The following is a 21,887-nucleotide window of genomic DNA, read 5'->3' as shown; positions in this document are numbered from 1 at the left end:
GTGAGATTAACTTTTTCATGTATAGGTTTTATGATATAAAAATGTTGTAAATGTAAACATTAAACTTTAATTGTTACATATTGAATTAGGAGAGGTTGGCACTAAATATGCATATTTGATTGTGAATTTGGGAATTATATAAAACGCTGAGAAAATATGTTATATGTTCCACTATACAGTTTTGCTTGGTTTGCAGCAAAGAAAAAAAAATAATTTCAAGTTTCATCAACTAATCCTTAAAAAGTTCTAGTCTTTCATTCTTCTTTCATAGACTATTGGAATCTTAGAAACCTACAGCATAAGAAAATATGGCTTTTAGTTGATAGCGTTACCGGGAGATTTTTAGCCTCTGGATCTTCTGTGCGACAGTGGGTAACCTCTGGCTGATGCGATTTGGATCGCAATAGGTTGCAGAATCAGCTGGAAGCCCTTGCTGCACGATTGAAGACAATTGTGAGAAATAGCAAGCATATAATTGCTTCACAATTAATAAATTTGGAAAATTAGAACATTAACTAAGTCAATATAGTTAAAAATTGAATGAAGTTTGTCATAGTTATGAAGGAAAGGCAAGAAAAGATTTATAACAATTTATAAAAATACATATAGAATTTTCAAAAGATATATCTTTTAAAAGCTTGGCATTATGATTTGTTTCATCTTAAAAAAAGGAATAATCTGAACATTTGGCAGACAACCAGTTAAAATGTAGCGTGCAGATAATCAATGTGGATTTGATATTGGGGTCATTCATATAACATACCAACTAATTCATATGTTTTTACATATCAAACACCTAAACTTAGCTTTTGACATTTATACCACGTAAATTTTTCATATCACATCAAAAAATATCCTCATTGTAACATTTAAAAAGTGAAAGACATCTTTTCATGCATAGGTAAGGTGATATGTAAAAATTGAAGTTTAGGTGTTTGATCCATAAAGACATAGGAACTGAGTGTTTTCTATGTAAATCTTCCTTGATATTATGCATATGGATTAACTTATCAAAGTGTTAATCGATAAACATATCCATATGGATTCACTAAACCACAATTGAAGCGTATGGAACTGATCAAGGTATGATACAGAGACTTACAGCAACTAAACTTTGGATTGTTGCTTCCTTCCAGCAGCTCTCTCGAAGAAGAACAGGTAGGGCATCTTTATCACCAGAAAAAGAACAATAAACTCTAGTGTCCCTTAATCTCATTAATACTCTATCAACTCTAAGCTGCAGAGTCAAGCTTACTTTGTTAATTAAAAATGTCTAATTCTTAAATAGTCTTTGTAAAAGAAATAGGAAAAACTATGTAATTTTGTTACATAATAAATTGCAAGTTGAACCGACCCAGTAACGAAGAAGAAGAAACCAACCGCTCGGCATCACCCTCTGCAACATTTAGAAAGCATACGGAAGCCATTAGTAAGCTCTATACAATGTCATTAATAAATAATCCAATAAATAAGTGGACAAAACAAGATAAAAAAGGGGCATGTACATACATACCACCCAATTCCTATGCAGTTACATATCTAACACATAAATTTTACATTAATAACACCCAAATCTTTTATATCACATTAAAAATATCACTTTTTTGAAGTTTTAAAAAGTGAAATACATCTTTTCATGCACAAGGTGCTACATATGTAAAAATTGTAGTTAAGCTGTTAGATATGTAAATACATAAGAATTGAGTGGTATGTATGTCAATCTTCCAAATAAAAAAAAACTTACAACTTTTACAGTCAGCAGGGATATTCCATTGTCAGCCAATTCATCTTCATATAAGATAACCTACATGGCCAGGTACATAAGTGTCGCATTAATGCCGCATATAAAATTAATCAACAAAGAAATAGAAATTCCAGTAAAAAACGTTCATAACCTCATCATAAAAAAGGATTGGTTCATTTGATACAAGTGCAGCCAGATTAATGCGTTGATCACAATCCTCCCAGTGTGGACTCTGGCACCCATCCTTAAAATTCAACTGAAAAAAAAAAAAAAAAAAGAATTAAAACTCAAAGAGTTTGTTAATTCTATGGGCTTTTACAAACATACCAGCCAATTTCAATGTCTATTTACATATCTAACAATTAAACTCTAGTTTTTACATTAATATCACCCAAATCTTCATATTACAGCAAAAATACCATCATTTTAACTTTTAAAAAGTGAAATACACATTTTCATGCATAGGTAAGATGATATTTATGTAAGAACTGAAGTAAATGTATTAGATACGTCAATACATGAGAATTCATTTAGTATGTATGCAAATCTTCCAAATTTTAATTATTTTTCAGAATCCTTTCCTAAGATTTAAATTTCACTTATTATGTACTTGCCAATTTACAATGTCATAAATAAAATATATATGCTCATACAAAACATCGAGCATTGTCCAGCATAATCTCATTGCTAACAAAAACTATATAAAATTCTTGATTTTATTTCTTGATTTAATTTTTTTTTAAATAAAGTTATTGATAAACACGAATTACACTGCACACTTGTCCAAAACCCCTTCACCCATCAGTTTAGAAGTCACGATCTCACAACTATACTAGAGGACTTTAAGCATGATGCATGCTCCATCAGAATAATGCAAGTGACGTAAAAAAAATTATAAAGTATTTGACGTAAAAAACTGAGTATATTATGATATTATAAACAATTCCAATAGCATTTTCATTACAAACATTCTATTTTTTTATCAACTCTCAAAGATTAAATTGTTAACAAATTATGTCAAATTAGATTATCAAATTATTCAACAAAATGCTCTTAATCTCAAATGAGTAGACAGAAGAGAAAAAAATAAATGGGTGGAGAACGTAGGTGTTAAAGATAAAAGGTGCGGTGTGAAGACTCAATAAAATGAACACAAATGCACATAAATCGAAATAATATTTATTTTATGGCTTTTTTTAAGTACTTGGATAGATAGACTTAAACATATGTTTAAACTCAATATATATGCAATGGTTATTTCTTTGTTTAAAAATCTTCATGGCTCGTAATTTATTTTATATTCATTAAATTCCTGCTGGACTAGCAATAAAATCATTCAGTCCCCAATTGGACATAGCAGGTGTATGAATAGCTAGTCTTTTTCCTAATTGAGCAGAACAAGCCTTTCAGGAATTTTTTTTTTTTTATTCACTTTGTTAGTCTAGACTATGAAGTCTTCTACACAATTTAGTGCCAGAAACAAAAGAGCAAATGCTTTAATGAACTTATTGATTGAAAAATAAAAAAAGTAATTGATACAAGGTCTTAAGGTTATAGAATTTCTAATATAACTGAGATGATGTAAAGTATATAAATCACATAAAAAAAACAAGGATTCACATATCAGGGAATACTAAATACAAAGAGAAAACATTTCTTTTAATGTAAAAATAATGAGAGACTTACAACAACAAAGCCTGCTACGTGGGGCCGGCTACATGAATCATTTTTCTCTATTGCGTCCTATTTAGTGTCATATTTTCATTTAGTTCTAGTAAATTAAGATCATTTTTAATACAATAAGCCCAAGTCTTCCTAGCACAAGTCGAATCATAAAAGGTAAATGAATTATATATTAAACATGAGACTTAAACATAAAAAAAATACAACTATATATTAAATTTGAATAAATTAATAAAAATTCAAATAATAATAATTCAACAAACAATTGTAAAATTAGCATAGCAATTGAAATCTCGGTTGAAGCAAATTTGACAAAAAAACAAAACTCTTGTAATGCCAATTATAAAAGGTAAATGAGATGAAAATATATAGAAAAGAGATTGATGTGAGAGAATTCCAGGACTAATGCTAATAGAAGTTCATTTACCTCACTATTTGCTTATCGTGCTTGCATCAAACTAGAAAGATTCCATAGCCAACCGAAAGCAAAAGATCCAAAAAACCCATCAAATATTTTATTACTCAAAAGCTGAATTTTATATAAGTTTCATGTATCTTTTTATATATTTTACCTTCCATCTCTGCTCTCTAGGTCAATATTGTGTTGAAGCACGGGGTCAAATGCTGATTCATTTAAATTTAAAAAAACATGGTAAAGAACGGAACTTCTTAATAAATTATGCAGTACATGTAGTATCCTCACCAAATAGCTATCTTAAGTCAGAAGAAACGCAAAAATGGGTCTCATCACGATAAAAGAATAAGCTTTTCTATGAAAATTAAATCGAAGATTTACATACATACCGCTCAATTCTTATGTATGTACATATCTAACACATGAATTCTTATGTATGTACATACCGCTCAATTCTTATGTATGTACATATCTAACACATGAATTTCAAATTTTACATATATGACAACTTACCTATGTATGAAAAGATGTGTTTTACCTTTTAAAAGTTAAAATTGTGATTTGAAAGATTTAGGTGGTATAAATATCAAAAAGTAAAGTTTAGATGTTAGAATGTGTTAGAAGTTATATTATGAAATAATTTATTCCTGTGAGAAGTTATGAGGAATAAATTATTTCCTTGGATTGGATTTATTCTTTTCCTATTTTAGACTTTCTTATTTTTATGTTGTTTCATTTATCTCCAAAACAATTAATATGAATTGATTAATTGGAGATATTAGAGGTTATATCTTTTCTTTCTTATTATTTCTTTTTTATTGTATTTTCTATTTTAGGATTCATGTAAGGGTTATTTATACCCCATTTTCATATCAATAAACATATTCCGCATTATTTTGAATTTCAATTGGTATATGGCCCTAAATTTATACCCTAGCCACCGGTATTCCTTCCAGAACTGTCAGACTCCTTTCCTGCTTTGTGTGGAGAAGGGATGGGCACTTGACTAGATATTTGAAACAAAGACTTTTGCTTATTCTCTCCCTGCAGTCTTGGCCTATCAGCTGGCCCTTCCTTGGTCGGGAGCTTAGACTCTACCAACCTAGAGAAAGCAAGCGACATATTTTCTTCCAGCTATTTTTCCTCTCATAGAGATCTGTTTCATGGAGAATTTGTTGTTGTTTGGTTTCCCAACAATTGTTTTCCCGATAAAAACCTAATGCATATCTGCCGTGAAAATCAATAGTCGAGCTGCAGTCATTTTTCACCCTAACTGTTGTTGGTTCCCCTCTTCCCTACCGGTTTTCTAAAAGTTGCAGTCACTGATCCTTCTGATAGGTAGTTCCAACCGCTGGACCTCCCTCTGCTGCAAAATCGGACCTTCTTGTCATGAGACTGGAGCGCATCTAAAGTGACAACGTCCTCGAGATCCTCGCCGAGGGTATATCGCGTAGGCAACTAACCACATATTACTGCCACCCTCTATCGGCGGTCTCTCCCGACAAGATTTCTGACAGGCCTCTGTATAGCTCTCCCTCTCACGGTGATCCTTATCTAATGAGTTGTGTGTCGATGACTTCTTTGTCGTCCCTCCCAGTCATAGCACTTTCCCATTGTTCTTCCCCGCAGGACCTCTTACTGTTCTTGACCGGAGGACTTTCCCATAGGAAACAAATAGTTTTTTTTCTGTTGTTCTTCCCAGTAGCAGGAAACAACGCAGCCTTTTCTCTGAAATCCAGCGCCACCTCCTGTCGTTTCCTGTTATTCTTCCACAAAAACTCATTGTTGGTTCCTGCATCCTGATCCGTCGTCGGCCCTTTCCCCTGTAGTATTTTTCACTTCCCTGCACAGGCATCGGGGGGAGTTGCATTTCCAGCAACCCTTTCTCATGCAGCTTACTTTGTAAGCAGAATTTCTAGGGTATGAATTACTCTCTCTCTCTCTCTCTCTCGTGGAAATCCCAATCAGAGAGCCGCCACCGATGTTCAGAGAGTTACAAGCTGAGAAGTTCATTGTTGTTTTGCTTGCAAAACGACTTGAAAAAGGCTATTACAGAGGAGGAACTGGATGTATCCTTGCATGGAATCCGAACAACAGACCTACACGCCCTTCGCCGTCAATTTCTTCCCTGTTGTCGAAAATCTTCCTGCATGTCCTTCTCTGTGTTTTCTTTGCCACTAGAACTCTTCCTGCAGACTTCTTCATCGGAACCATCCTGTAGCGGTAGTCGGTCCTCTCGCTGCAAGTTGTAACCCTTTTTTCTCTGTCGTCAGAAATCTTATATGTCAACCATTTGCCCTGCAAAGAACAATATCTTGTTACAAGCCCTCCTCATTGCAAAAGCTTTTCCTGCAGTAGACCCTCCTCTGGAGCTTTTATCTTTTTTTTTCTCTGCAGGCTTTATCCTACAATTTTTTTTTCCTACAGGTTGTCTACTTCACTGCAAACTCCCCTGCAACATTACTTGAAAGAGCATTTCGTCTACCTATAGGCACTGCGAAAACTGTAGCCAAAGGCAACCGCAGTCAACTAAAAATCAGTTTTTCTTGTAGGTTGTCTGCTTCCCTTCAAACTCCTTTATAGCATTACATATAGGAGTCTTCCGTCAACCTACAGATAATACAGGAACTGCGGTCAAAGATAACCACAGTTGTCTGTTTCCCAGCAAACTCCCCTGCATCATTTATTGGAGGAACCTTCTGCCTACCTACAGACACTGCAGGAACTGCAATCAAAGACAACCGAAGTATGAGATGAAGACTTCAAGTTCTACCTCACAGGATCTTCCTCGCCCATTGTTTGATATTTTCTAATCCAAACTGAACATAGTTTCAACCATGTTTCAACTTTAAGGGGGCGTGTTAAAAGTTATATTAGAAAATAATTCATTTTTGTGAGAAGTTATGAGTAACAAATTATATCCTTGGATTGCATTTATTCTTTTCTATTTTTATGTTGTTTTTTTTATCTCCAAAACAATTAATATGAATTGATTAATTGGATATATTATAAATATATCTTTCATTTCTTATTATCTCTTTTTTATTATTTTTTCTATTCTAGGATTTATGTAAGGGTTATTTATACCCCATTTTCATATCAATAAAAATATTTTGTATAATTTTGAATTTCAATAGAATGTAAATAAATAGGAATTGTGTGGTATATATGTAAATGCCCCAACTTAAATTCCAAAAAACACCTGTGACTCACAAAAAGCCTAGAAAATAATGAATGTAAGCAGTGAAATGATAGATAATTCCTAAGGTCAACCCAGACACACAAAAGCCTAGCCTCACTCAGAATTCTATTTTAAGGTTAAACCATAAAACTCAAAACCAAAACTCACTCAATCTACAAGCCTCAACCTTATAACCAATCAATTCAACCAGCTGAAGATCATACCAAATATCAAACCGCCCCAACTCCAAGAAATCAAATCCACAGATAACATAATTCATTCTTATAGGCACATCATCACAGTCATGTTAAAACGAATAAACTGAAACTAAAACCACAATAAAAATAAAATCTAAAAATATAATGTTTGAATTACTTATATATTCGACCATAACATTTCACACCACCTTAACGGATCATGCTTGGCATCCCCTACCAGATCCACTGTTGAAACCTCCTCGATAGTTTGTGATTGGTTTAAAACATAATTCAAAAAGTTGATCTGTGCATTTTAAAATAAGAGAAGATATGTATTCTTTCTTTTTCAAGCCGCCCAAAAAAATTGCTAAATTTTTTGTGGACTTCTATAAAAGTTTTGAAAAAAATATTAAGAGAAAAAAAGAGAAATTGTAAAAATAAATAAATTTTAAATTTACGGGGATTTTGAAAATTGCGAAACATAAGATCACTAATCATTTGTCCGAGCTTTACAAGCTTTCTAACCACATCTAAAGAGGTCAAGCAGATTTAACAATGAGGTACTCCAAGATCTGTCCCAAGCTCCTCATCCAAATAAGCTTGGCACTTGATTTCAAACTTATACTTTATTTCTTCACATTTGGAAGCTTTTTAAATGCTTGGGAGTTCATCAATCCCAATGCAATCAAATTTTTATATTTTGAATTTTGGCCACAAAAAAATGTGTTCTAGCTCAAATACTACTGGGAGGACTCTTCACCTAATGACTATAGTTACAAAATTCAACACCATCGTACAATGAGAAAAATGACTTAGTTTATACCCCCAATGGAGATGTCCAAATAAATGTACGAGTTGTAGCACCTCAAATTTTTTCTCTGATTATGATTAGGCAAAACTAGTATACCCAAAATAGAGATATTTTTGGAAAAGTAAAACAAGATGTGACAAAATAATAAGCAACTATTAGGATAAAAATAGAAAGTTATAAAAAGCACAAATTTAAATGTCATACATGAATCTCAAGAAAACTCAGAAGCATTGAATAATGATCAAATTTTACTCAAAATAATAAATTTTGTTATCAAACAATCATACAATGATGCAAAGGCCCCGTAACAAGATTCAAACTTGTTGCATAATATTCATCGGCGACAGGATTGTGTGTTTTGGAGCTCAATGTGGCATGAATTGACTAAAATGGTCGATAATCAGTGTTTGAGCAATGGCAAATTGGTCAAATTGCCACAATAAAATAGAAAAAAACAGCCCCTAAAACCTGTCTCATCCTGAATGACATGCTAATGGCAACATGTCATTTGCCCGCTCAGTATCGTGCAAATAAATCATAATAATTTAGATTTTTTGAAGCCATTGAGACCTCTGCATCTCTACTTCATGATTTATTTATAGAAAGGAACTTTCGAAGAGGAAAATATGTCTCAAATCTTATTGATGTTAATTTGACCATCAAAATGTTGATCTGTCACAACTAATATACTCGAGAATCAAGAACTAGAACACTAAATATTTAGGCCACCAATTAAAAACATTACCACTGACAATTATATATTTGGTTGCTCAATCAACAATAATGTCCATGGGTCCATCGGGTCACTCGAGTTAGTCCAGAAGCAGTATGTTTTGTCCATCTTTCAATTATGAAAGTGAGTTAACTACATTGTTCGATGTTAAAATTATAATGAATATTCCAAATAATCACCAAAATGCCCAGCATAAAAATTGTAAATAGCCTCTTGTTCAAATTATTAGGGAATGTTTCAGTCTCTAATAGCCACTTGGATCCTCTTATAAGTCTTACATACTGTCATGAGCGCTCTAAAACTTATATCATAAACTTTAATTATGTTGCAATCATCATTGCATCAAAATGTGTGCCACAATCATTATAACAAAACTTACATTACAGCCATTATTACATAAAAACCAGAAGTGCAATCTTCACTTAACAGCAAGACTTGCATCATAACCTTCACATGTACCGCAATGATTATTGTAAAAATACTTGCACCACAACCACCAATTGCATCATAATAATCATCAAAATAAGACCAGCATTGCTACTTTTGCTTACACAGCGAAAAGTTTTTCGCATGCATCTTGCTTAAAATCTCCATAATCATCTCCCTTAAAACATGCTGCAACACTCGTTCAAGACTTGTATTCCATTCATCTCTAGTAAGACACATGTCACATTCATCTCCTAAAATTGTGTTATAACCATCTCCCTTAAAATCAATATTGCAACCATCTCACACAAGACCCTACACCAAAATCATCTTTAGGGTATGTTTGGGGCAGCTGCATCATATTTATAAGTTGTTACGCAGCAACTGTGCTAGGAAGCTGTTGCGCAGAAGCTGTTGCGCAGAAGCTGCTACGAGGAAACTGTGTCCTGTTTATTTAGTGCGGTTGTGTAGCAATTGTGTTGCATTTGTTTATGAAAAAAATACATGTTTGCCCCTATATTGGTGTGTTGTTTATAACAGAAGCAGTACAATTTGAATGACTCATATGTGAAAGCAAAAAATAAGAGAACGTCGCAAATCACAAAAAGCAAGCCACAAATCGCAAATTAACTTCAAACCGTAAAGATAATGGTAGATGGTGTTGTGGGAGGAAGTAGAGCAAAGTGACCAAACAGAGTCGGAGATCGGAGGGAAGAGGGAGAGGAGGATAAAGGCAAACCCTTGCCACTGGAGCCACAAATCGGAGAAAAGCGAGAGAGGCGCCAGAGAGGCGCGACAGAGAAGTGTTACCTTAGGGCAGAAGAAATGCGAGAGAGGAGAGAGCGGAACACAGGAGAGGGAAGAACGGAGAGAGGGGTAGCAAAGTAATAAAATCGCAAAGAAACACGGACCGCGGCCCAGCTTATCCCAAACAGCCGCCGAGCCACGGTTTCCAAATGACATGCCCGACATTTTCAAAACGCACCGCACCAAAAAAAACTGCCCTAAACGAGCACTTAGTAAAACTTGCAATGCGGTCATCACCTTCGAGATTTGCACCAAAATTGTCTCCCTCTAAACCAATCACATTGCCAACTCCCACAAGGCCTACATTGGCACCATCTCATGCTAGATTAGTGTAGCGGCTACCTCCAAATACATTAATCGATAAACTAAGGACAACAACTAAGATTTTCATTGTATTAACACATTCTCTAGTTAAGGGGAAAAATGTTGTACACTGTAACTTTTTCATGCTAGTGAATGTTGTTCAATTAGGAATGGCCTAACTTTTTCTTCCTTTGATTTTAGCATACAAAATCTTGTCATACTCATTACTTGTTTGTCTATATCTGTGAGATAAAAAAAAACTAAGGCAATCAAAATTTGATTCTCACTCTAATGACTTAATTTCCCACAACTCCCTCATTTGAATTTTTTATTTATTTTCTAAGTAGATTTCAAACTTTAGAATATTTTATCGAAATAAATTATGATCTTGATTTAAAAATATAATAACCAATAATTGCATAATCTTTATAAAAATTCAATCAAAGAAGATTTGATCTATTATTTGTTCCTTCTTTCCATGGTGTCATTTCCAAACTTCACAAGACAATAAAATGCATTAGTTTATTCATTTCTCATATTTAATTAATTTATAATTTGAAATGATAATTATTTCTCCTTTGGCTACCATTATTCTTCATTTAGTGTATGATATCAGTAGAGATTCCTCTCAATGAAGAAAATTAAGTAAAAATTTTGGTGGACCAAAGTAGCTATGCACTGTCTTTCTATTTTCAACTAGCACACTAACATCCAATCTAATAATTTTTTTTTTCATATAAATCTTTAAGTTTCTATGGCATTCTTTAATTACTTTTGTTATATTGTGCATATCATTTGATTGCATCACTTTATTTTCTGCTTATCATGCATTTGTAAAAATCAACTTGTCACCAAATTTCATAAGAAAAAAAAAATAAATTGTAGGTCATTTTCACACCTTTCCAATAGTCACAAGTTCCACTTCAAGTATTATTAGAGCCTCTAATGACTTTTGAGGGAGAAAGCTAATAAGGTGAAATAGACTTGCAGACATGTTATTTATCTTACAAGTAATCAAGATATTAAGAAAAGAGAGCAGTTAATGAAAAAGCATTAAACAAGAAAACAATGCATTCTGTAGAAGCCAGAAAATTCGACAAAGTGAAGAAAAAGAATTATAGCTTATAAAGATTAATCAATTACTCGGCCAAAAAATATGTATTTTTAAAGAAAGATCCCAATGGTGACTGGTAATAACGTTGCAATGTGCATCCTCTGTAATCAAAGTGAAAACTGTAAGAAGAAAATGCAGAAACTGACCTGCTCACAATTCAGTTCTATTGCTTCGCTGCCACAATATGGTGTTGTGAATGTATAGTCATAATCAAGAATAATTTGTTGGACAGGCTTGCTGCAAGGAAAAGTACAGAATTCCAGTTATTTCATCTAACAAGGTCATCAAAAAATACTCCTAAATGTTTGAAAGACCAGTAAGCTTGAAGTATTGGTAAGGCTTACTTTTTTGGTAATCTAAAGTCTAATGTTCTAGAAATTAAAACAGCTTCTCTACAAATATAAGGTATGGCTATTAACATCAATGCCTTCCTATACTGTTTTAGAAGCTCCATAAATTGAGTATGTCTTTCTTTGTATTTAACAGACTCATCACAATAAGGAAATTTTTTTTAAAAAAAAAAGGAAAAAAAAGCATAGTATAACAAAAAAAGAGTAGTTATATTAGTAAACTGAGCTTACAAATTTATCTTTCGCCTTTTACAACTATTGTGGTCCTATAGAAAAAACATAAATTCCATTTTAATTGAACTTGACTTCAATATAAAGTTTATAAGGGTGAGTTACTTACTACAAGACAACAATCCTTTCCTACAATGAGACGGTTTTTCACACACGCATGCGCGCGAGCGTGCACACCTATGCTAGTCTACACATGCGCACATGGACACGCATATATACATACAACAACAACAACAAGCCTTTATGGATATGTGTAATACAAAAAGAACACCAATAACTCAAGTCTCAAATTTATATAGGGATCCTAAAAATATATATTAGAAGGAACTTAATTTTCTTAGTTTGTGTTTCATTTCTATCTCTATCTATAACTTGTATAAAATCTCATGTTTCTTGTAATTAGAATCAAGGTCAATAAAATTCTTTAAATTTTCTCATGTGTTATCAGAGCATTAGCCTTCCGCATGATGCATTTTTTACCTTCATTGTCACCATCGTGCATTTCTGTCATTATTGCTTGGGGCGAGCCCTATAAGTCTCATGCTTACCATCACCATTGTCAACCTCCAAGTAGTCACCATGGCTCTGTTATCTCCAAGGTCTTGCTTACCATCACAACGTCGATCTTTGTCCAAAATCTTGTAAAAGTACATGACTTGATTATGAGATTTCTTCAGTAAATTATTGAATTTGACTCCACCAAGATTGATTATTTGATTTCCTAGCTACATTTATGACCACTTCCCATCAGCCGCAGACCAATTATTATGATCCTTCAAGCAGCCACGCTCCAATATTTTCCTCTACTCAAGTTGTGATTTTTCAATCACAGTAGCCACAGTCCTGCAGTCTCAACCAACAAACCCAATATTCCGTAGCTTCAATCCTCCCAAAACAATCGCATATGTCCTAATGTTGAGCCCTCGTGTCTAAGATGATAATGGCTACTCCAACTAATCATTCCAAAGAGGTAACATCTGATGAAATGAGGCCTCATCAACCATCTAGAGATCTACATGGCATCCAATCCGCATATAAATTAGTTAAAGTTCGTTAAAGCTTTTCCCATAAGGAAAAGGAATTTGAATCAACTGTTGGTACCAACCCAAAGCAAAGAGCCCTAAGAGTTAATGCCTTGAGGAAGATTCTATGATAATTTCATAGCTTATTTCTATTCACTGTTAAAGACATATAAGACACCATGAGATAGACATACTAAAAAGTAAAATTTCTTCCTACCAAATAAGGTAATAAATCAATGGCAGAATATGTCAACCTCTTGAAAAATGTGGCAAAAACTGGAACACTATTGGGACATCAACCTAGCATACTGAGGATGCATTTATTGTGAAAAACTTCGTTAGAATAATAAAGTTTATCACTTCTCATAGACCTTAATACAAAATTTGGTCTAGCAAAAATTCAAACCTTGGGAAAAATGAGGTGTCATCATTAAGACAATCCATATCATTAAAGTAGAGGAAAGCGGGAGAGTAGTTATGTTTGAGCCTTAGGCTAAGAAAACATATCTTTTATGATGGATGGTGGGAGGAACTGTTAAACAAACATAGAGCAATAACGGAAGATCGAGAAAGATTTAAACCCCTAAATCGAGAAAACAAAGACAATATTTGGTATAGGTCCAATAAAAAAAGCTAAAAGCAGCCATATTAGTTTCCTTTATGCACTTATCTATAAGCCACATATCATTTAACATATTCCTCGTCCAATTTAGAATATATGCTCGTTGTCCAAATAATCGAGAAATTATTATTGTTGATAACTCTCTCACCAAATTAGTAGCTTAGGATACTCCAAATCAACTCATTATTTATTATAAAGCATGTTCTTATTTTCAAGTTTTCTACCAACCCAGTACCCTTTCAAAAACTTACCCATAACATGAGTTGCAAAGTAACAATTTTTCCCGCTTGTTTATTTTATGATTACAAGATGTGAAAAATGATTGAACTTCCTAAGGAAATAATATACTTTACTTTCTAAAACATTCAATAATTCAAAGAGTGTCGAGAATAACCTTGCTTTATTTCTCATTTCCCCTTCAAATAAGGACATCATCGAGTTTTATCATTGTTATCTTGATCACCTCTATTTAAAATTTTAAACATTATGGTTCGTTTTTCTTAGAAGAAGTTAATGTTAAAATTTTCCATCATGATGTTTATGAATTTGTAAAATAAAGGAATTTGCCTTTTCCAGCTAGAAGTAAAATAAGTTATATTCATTTTTATTTGATTCATGACAACCCATGAGTTCCCTCTATTATTCCTAACATAGCAAGCACAATGTGATTTATTTTATGGGATATTACATACATAGCACCCAAAACATGGCTAATTACAAAATCTAGGCTCTATGTGATATTTTTGAACTACCAAACTATTGTATTAACTCGTGCCATGATCAAACCATTGAGAATTTGATAAAAATAAAAATATGGATTAGGGTTTTATCATGAATTTTGATCGTTGAGTGAGAATTTGAAAAATGCATGAAAGTGGATGCCATATTTGTAAATAGCAATGTTCCGGGTGCTATGTATATAATTGCTCCTTTTTTTTCATAAACGGTCACACTACAATTGCCTTGATTTTCTTACTTAGATTTAAATCTAATTTGTGTATTGTTTTGCCTATCTTTTATGATTTTAACCCAGCTCAATTTGGGGCATTCGATAATGCCAAAAATTACTTCAACAAAGTTGTGTCCCAATATTTTCAAAAGAAGGAAATAATTCATGAGTCTGCATTATTTATCCTCACGATTTGCTTAAAGGAAAAATGTGTACTTCAATATTTACCACCATCCCTGTGCATAAAGGAAAAATGTGTACTCCAAATTTTTGGACTTCAATATTTACATACATGCCACCATCCCTGTGCATGAAAAGGTGTACTTCACATTTTAAAAGTAAGAAATGATATTACTTTTTATGTGATATGAAAGATTTTGGTGGTATTAATGTAATAATTAAGTTTAGGTGTTAGTACATAAGAATTGAGCGGTATGTATGTAAATGCTAAAATTATCCCATGCCTTCTCAAGAAATCAAATTGATTCCTTCCACTCCTTGTAACTTAAGAATCTCAAGGAATGGAGCTTGGATAAATAAATGGGTGTATTCAAAAAGTAGAGCTCCAAATTCAAATCCTCTGCAAAATTGCGATTCTTTAAAACATGAAAACGTGGTCATTGCAATTTATGAGCCTATCGCTCAAAAGAAACCTGAAGACGAAAACAATGACCTTGACTTACTAGTGCCCTTCAAAAAAATTCAAAGGTGTGCATCAAGCATCATTTATTTTCTGTCCCATTTAATGTCATTTGAAAAGTTCTCACCACCTCATAAAGTTTCCGTGTGAGTCTAAACATTATTTTAATCCCTAAACATTGTCAAAGACTATGGAATGGAAAAAGTCATGAAAATAGAGATGAAAGCCATATAAAAAACAAAATAGAGTTAAAGCATAAATATGACATATAGGGTGTAACAAAGTATTTATAGTGAAAATTTATATTATATACTCTCGGATAAATGATAACTAAAAAATAATTATAGTATTATTGATATGAACATATATCTCGAATAAAATAATTATAGTATTGTTTGATAACAAAGTATTTTTCAATAAGGTTACTATTTGTGTGCGGGTGTGTGCGTTAAAGCTTGGCACAAGGATTTGTGAGCTACTGTGGTTCAAATTTGACCTTACGAATTGGTGGGAAGAGTCAATGAGACTCTATTGTGATAATAAATCAACAACAAATATTACGCACAACCTATGCAATATAATAAAATGAAGTATATTGAGATGGATATTTTCTTAAAGACGAACTACAAAATAGTTTGATTTGTGTATTATATGTGCCTACAAGGAATTGTTAGATGCCTTTATAAAGGAACTCAGCACTACACAATATTAGAAAATTATTGTGAAGCCATAAATGGATGATATATGTTCATATGTTTGTAGGAGAGAGTCAAAAAGCACGCTTGCTGTCCAATATTAAATTAAACTTATATCATACTACAACTCAAATTAATTCCTGAATCGTGAAACCTATTGATTATAAATTATTTCAGTTTTTTCAATTATATGCATCATCTCTTGCTTATGTTTAATTTCCTTATGTATGTATAGCTTGTATAAAACCATAAGTTGCTTGCAAGTAGAATCAAGACAGATCAATACAGATCTCAAAGCTTACCATTATATATATGCATGCACATATATATAGGGGAGGGGCGAGGGGGGATGGGGATTGTTTTGATGGGGGATAAGCAACTTGTTCTCATAAACCTTTTATTATCCTTCAAAGATTTTGAATGGCTAAAATTAAAAGTAGTTAAAAGTCATTGACAATGACAATGAAAAAAGTAGCTGAAAGTTGCCTTTTAGCAACTTTAAATCTGAGTCATTTAGAGGATGTTTGGTTGCAAATATTTAACATTTAGCAATACCCTAAATGTGGCGTAAAGTAAACTCAATGCATTTGAAATATTTTTTAAAGTTTAATTTTAAAATAAATTCAGGATATCAATTGTTTTGGTTTAGAATGTTGAAAACAAATCATAAATCATTTGAAACGACGAATGGTTGGGGTCGATAAAACTGTGGTTAGAAGCTTACCAGCAATAATGGACAGAGTTTAGGTCAGCAACATCAACGTCTGTTGCTTTGTTGCTCCCACAGGGCGTGGGCATGGGTCACACAATGATGTCACGGCTGATAGCGCAGTGATGTCAAGATTGCCAAAGGGATCACAGGTGCTCGTGCAACAAAGCAAGGCCTAAATAGAGTCGCCAACAACTGGGATGCAACAAGGCCAAGATCGGTGTGCAGTCATGCTTGCAGAGACAGCAGATTTGCAGGAGCAGAGTGCAAAGGACTTTCAATGTGCAATGAAGTCATGACATGATGTATTCAAAATTTGTTTGATTTGGTAAACTCAAGATACACCAAAACTAACCGATTTAGAAGTTTCAAGTTACTCAAAAAAAAATAAATAAATAAATCTTTTTTTTTTTTTTTGGTTTTTGCTTTACTACCAACCAAACACTTTAAAACCTAAAATCTTTGAACGCTCAAAGTGCTCCAACCAAACAACCACTTAAATTTTCTTATTGATGATGAAAGATGTATGAGAATAAGTGACCCTACCTTTCTAAATAAATAGTCTTTTTGTCCCTCTAAAGTTATAGATATTATGTGTGTAATTATATTTGAAGACCACAATAAACTGCAAATTACACTATAAGAAAAGAAAAAAGATGAAAGACTGGGGAAGATACTTTAAACCACTATAGAACATATAGAAAAGAAGATTGAACCCTGAGTAGAATTCAATTTAAGACTTGGAAGCTCGAAATTAATTCACAAATCATCTATGGGAAAGGCATGCTAACATTTCATTTAGCTCTGACATATTCAGCACTAATTTTAATTTTGTTGAGAAAATGTGAATATAACAAACTCATGGTGAAAGTCAAAATTTCAAAAGAAGACGTTCCAAAGGAGGAACATATAGTGCTGTTTCTTTCTGTTTTGTCAATATTTCTATTACATATTTCTAACATATAATTTTGAGAAGAGGTGTAATTCAACAGTTCACGCTAAGTGTGACAAAGCAAAACATTAATGAGAAGGGAATTAGTGCATTTATATATTAATTGGAAAAGATTCACTTTATGAAAATTATACATAATTAGACAGCTATACATATTATTGGAAAATAAAGTGATACAAAAATGAAATGGATTTAAATTTCTTGGATATATTTGCATAAGAATTGGAAAAAAAACAAGGATAAAACTTTTATAGTTATGACTTGATGGTTGAAATAGAGAAATACGTTGAGGATATTATAATGAAAGGTGGTATAAGGAACCTTAAAGGTAAACATACAAAACTACAATTGAGTCAACTATATTGTATGGATTCAAACGTTGAGAAGTAAAAAAAATTACTAAAAATCAAGTTGAGTGTGGTAGAAATTAAACATTAAAAAGGATGAGTGGAAAAACTAAGATGGAAGAACTGAAGAATTAGAGCAACAATTATATTAGAATGTGATGAAGTTAAGTTAATGAAAAATAAATTTAGGTGAAATATTAACCTATAATGAAGATAGAAAATACAACCACGAAAAAAATAGATGAAGCTAGTGCCAAAAGAGAAGAAGAAACAAACCAAAAATAACATGGATGTAAGTTGTGTGAAAATTTGAATATAATCGATTTACACCTCAAACATCACTAAATTGGAATGAATGAAGAAAAGGAATGGGCTCATAATGACCACAAATGGATTGGATTGATGCTGATGATGATGAAAGCTGAAAAAATTGGTTTCAGATACCTGTGTGTAAACATAATCTTAAAGAAAATTAGAATGTCACTATTTTATAAGGCACAGCATGACCAAACTCCTGTACCCAAGATGCAGGATTACCAATAACCTCCAAAATTGGAAACTTTGGAAAACATTCTGGAAAGAAAACAAACAATTCTGAAATTGAAATTTGGATTGTTTTGCATCGATGTTTCTAATTAGTTGGGAAAAAGTGAAATATAAAGAATCATAGACAAAAACTACAACTATTTCTAAAAGCACGAGCACTTGAGCATGAAATATGATTTAGTTATATGTTTTAGTCCACAAAATACTAAGCCAAATAAAGAATACCTTCTAAATTTCCATTTTGCAGCTGCAGGAACTTCTACTGGTGGTAATGACTCCTGCTTCCACCCTTTCAGTGCATCAAATGCATTGAAATGTAACCTACAACCACTTTCCAAATGTAAGAGATTTAATGAACTCTCTCCAAAAACCATTTCAGGTAGGTGCGAGGTTCCAAGCTTTTCTTCCCACCTGGGGTACAAACAAAGGACTGAATAAGAACACATCCAATATGCTATATTTAGCTGCATACTGCGATTTTCTAAGATGAATCTCAGTATATTCAACTTAACAAAACTTAGAACATTGACAACAAACCAATAGATGATAAAAAATAGCCTTATAAGAATGCATCGTGCCTTATCCAATTTTCTAAACAAATCCGGAACTTCAATTGAAATACCATCCTTATTTCCCATAAGTTACTCCTGTCAAAATATGTGAAATATAAACAATATAAGTGGGAACCCAATAAGATGATGTGATGTAACTTCCATATCTTCTGCACATTTTCTGCTATTCCAAGCATTTATCTTTACTCGCCAAGGCCTTAAAGCTTTATTATATTGGTAGTCGATTATGAGTAGTGTGTTTTTAGATTTGCCTTTTGAATTTTGATGATGCAACTTTGTTAACTAATCAACGCATCTTAACAACAGCATGTTATTGGACAGCCATTCTTCCAATCCTTTGGAGAGGTATCAAAACTATTGCAGAGTATAGTTATTTGTGCCTCTAGAGAACTGATGCAAGCCATCAAAAGCACCTAAAAAATATTTTTATAAATTATCGTTTTGTTCCCGTTGTCTAATTCAACAAAACAAATGATCAAGCTGATGAAGGCTTTATCTAATTTGTGTATATCTCACTTAGGAGTTCAACATTTTAAATTATTTTCAAATGCCATTAGACCATCCAAAAAAGAATGCAGGAAGAGTATGAGAGAGGGGGGAAAGAACGCAAAAAGAAATTATGGTTATTTCTTCTTCTCCTTCGTACTAAAGCAATATAATTTTAAGCCCTAGCTTTCTTCAAGTACATAACATGTGTGATTATGTGGGACATGGTAAATTAACTACGATTTTGGGAGATGATTACTAGAGTTGAATCAAACAAGAAATATGGTATTGTAATCTAATGTCCAATGTATTAGCATGATGGGAATGGGACATCAAAATTTGAAATAACTATCCATGTGATTCAAACAACTGTGGTTTTACATGGGAATGGGACATCAAAATTCGAAATAACTATCCATGTGATTCAAACAACTGTGGTTTTACATTGAGTATATTAAATGTAAGGATAGGAGACTAAAAAAAATTGGATGTTTTCAAGAGAATCCTCATACAACTTTACATAAATGAATATTGGATTAATAGGAGAATATGGGTTAATTTAGAGTATAAGGGTTGTGTTTGGATTATTGAACAAAAAAACAAGCATATTAGTTCAATGGTTAAGTATATAATCTAGTTAAATGGCAAGCAAGAACTGAAATATGAATGGAAAAAAAAACAATATGAAATCTAATTGATTCAAGGTCATTTCAGATAATAAGTGAGTGGGTCTAATAATCAAATCTCTGAATTTTCATCTCCTCCTTTCTCCTCCTCCAACTTTTGCTCGAAACAAGCCAAGACTAATCTTAGATTTACAAACCATGAAGGAAGCATATTGAAATTAAAAGTAGTAATAAATGGGATAGGGATTAAAAGGTTCCTTCACATAAATCACTATTAATTTCTCCACATTCTAATTCGAGATGGTGATATTAGATTTTGTTAATCATATGAGTATAAGATTAAAGTGACTATATTTTACTTTCTTATTTTCTTCTTTAAGATGGTGATACCTAGTGATGAGTGTTATTCAGCAGTTATTTGGTTCAATGGCATCCTCTTGCAATATTATGTGTGTTAATTGATATGATTGATGACTGTGATAAGCAAATATCATCCCAGTCTACAAGAAAAGGTATTTTAAATAAAAACTGAGCTTAAGCTGCGTTGCCAAGCAGCCTTAGGTCTAACAAAAAAAAAGATGAACACGACCAAACCAATGTATGTTGAATATGTAATCTCCGGTGTAAAAATCAATTTGCGAAAATCGACAGCATAAAACTAAAGCAAAAAAAAATTCCCAAAAGAAAAGGCATTACAACAGCTTCCAGGCTGTTTCCGTGAATGATTTGCTCTATGGTTTAATGCTAACAATTTGTGTAAAAGAAATGAACGAGGAGCTCAATAGCTCGAATCAAAGATGGCTGATTTGGATTCAATCCTCCAACTACTTATATTTCATCCCATTTCCCTCAGTCCCCTTAAGGCAAAATAAACAGCAATGTTTCAAGTGATTTGTATGTAATTATCCCTGCAAATTAACTTGATAAAAATGATGTAAACGATGGGGTTAGCAATCGTACTCTCGGCGAGCGAGAGAACCGAGGATTGAGCGCTTGCACGACTCGATCTGCCAACCATTAATCCGAATGCCACATCGGTCGTCGGGGAGAGCTTCCGCCCCCGCCTCCATGAGATCCTTCTCCGCGCCGACGCCGTTGTCCATGAAAAGTTATCCGGCCTGAAGAGCAAGCTCAACAGTGAAAGTCTTAGGCCACCGATTCCCCGGCCAACCGCTCAAGGATTGCAAAACTTGTAGTAATATCGTAAAATTAAATAAATAAATGAAATATTATTAATTTTTTTGGGCTATATCATATTATTTAGAGATAATGTTATTATTGAGATTAATTCAATTTTATTGACGCATAGTATTTTTTTTCAGTGACAATACATTGTTACAACGACGAAAACCTAACCGTTCATCTGACTAAATTCATCATTACATTTATTGATATCACCTTATAGTCATTGGTCCATTGTTAAAAACATATATCATCATCATGCATGCATAATCACATTTGATTTGCTTAATATACAAAAGGTATGTTTGGGGCAGCTATAGTTTATTGAATAATCTGCTAATGAGCTGATTAAAAATAATTTGTTGATAAGCTAGATGCGGTGGATATTATAATTTTTTTTTATTTTGGAAAAGTCAAACCGCTGTCAGAAAGATGTCACCGCACCTAGATAAGCGGTCAAAACGCAATTTACCTAAACAGTCCAGGTGAGTTTTCAAAACGTCACCACAACATATAAGCTGCCCCAAACGGACCCGAAATCACA

At 33.0% G+C, this 21,887-nt stretch overlaps 1 protein-coding gene across 1 annotated transcript; it reads right to left on the bottom strand.

Moving 5' to 3' along the window:
- Positions 1-114: 114 nt before the first annotated feature.
- Positions 115-21,345, bottom strand: LOC110023444 (TIP41-like protein). The gene is made up of 8 exons (XM_020722865.1): positions 21,122-21,345; positions 18,703-18,888; positions 11,561-11,651; positions 1,896-2,000; positions 1,745-1,804; positions 1,355-1,396; positions 1,103-1,237; positions 115-433 (listed from the first exon to the last, which is right to left on the bottom strand). Exons 1-8 carry the CDS (start codon positions 21,262-21,264, stop codon positions 329-331), a joined length of 867 nt encoding a protein of 288 aa, XP_020578524.1. The 5' UTR covers positions 21,265-21,345; the 3' UTR covers positions 115-328.
- Between the last annotated feature and the right edge of the window lie 542 nt (positions 21,346-21,887).

The sequence above is a fragment of the Phalaenopsis equestris genome, unplaced genomic scaffold, assembly GCF_001263595.1.
Source record: "Phalaenopsis equestris unplaced genomic scaffold, ASM126359v1 Scaffold000224, whole genome shotgun sequence".
In the NCBI taxonomy this organism is placed as follows: Eukaryota; Viridiplantae; Streptophyta; class Magnoliopsida; order Asparagales; family Orchidaceae; genus Phalaenopsis; species Phalaenopsis equestris.
Note: the sequence above shows the minus strand (reverse complement) of the source record. Positions and strands in the feature narration are given on the sequence as shown.

What these genes read in the sequence shown, in the direction of transcription:
- LOC110023444 (XM_020722865.1), bottom strand. Translation starts at nt 21,264, where the DNA reads ATGGACAACGGCGTCGGCGCGGAGAAGGATCTCATGGAGGCGGGGGCG. An exon ending in GCAAAATGGAAATTTAGAAG is followed by an intron (nt 11,652 to 18,702) that starts GTATTCTTTATT and finishes TTTTCCTTGCAG; the next exon opens with CAAGCCTGTCCAACAAATTA. An exon ending in TTCTTCTTCTTCGTTACTGG is followed by an intron (nt 1,238 to 1,354) that starts GTCGGTTCAACT and finishes TTGACTCTGCAG; the next exon opens with CTTAGAGTTGATAGAGTATT.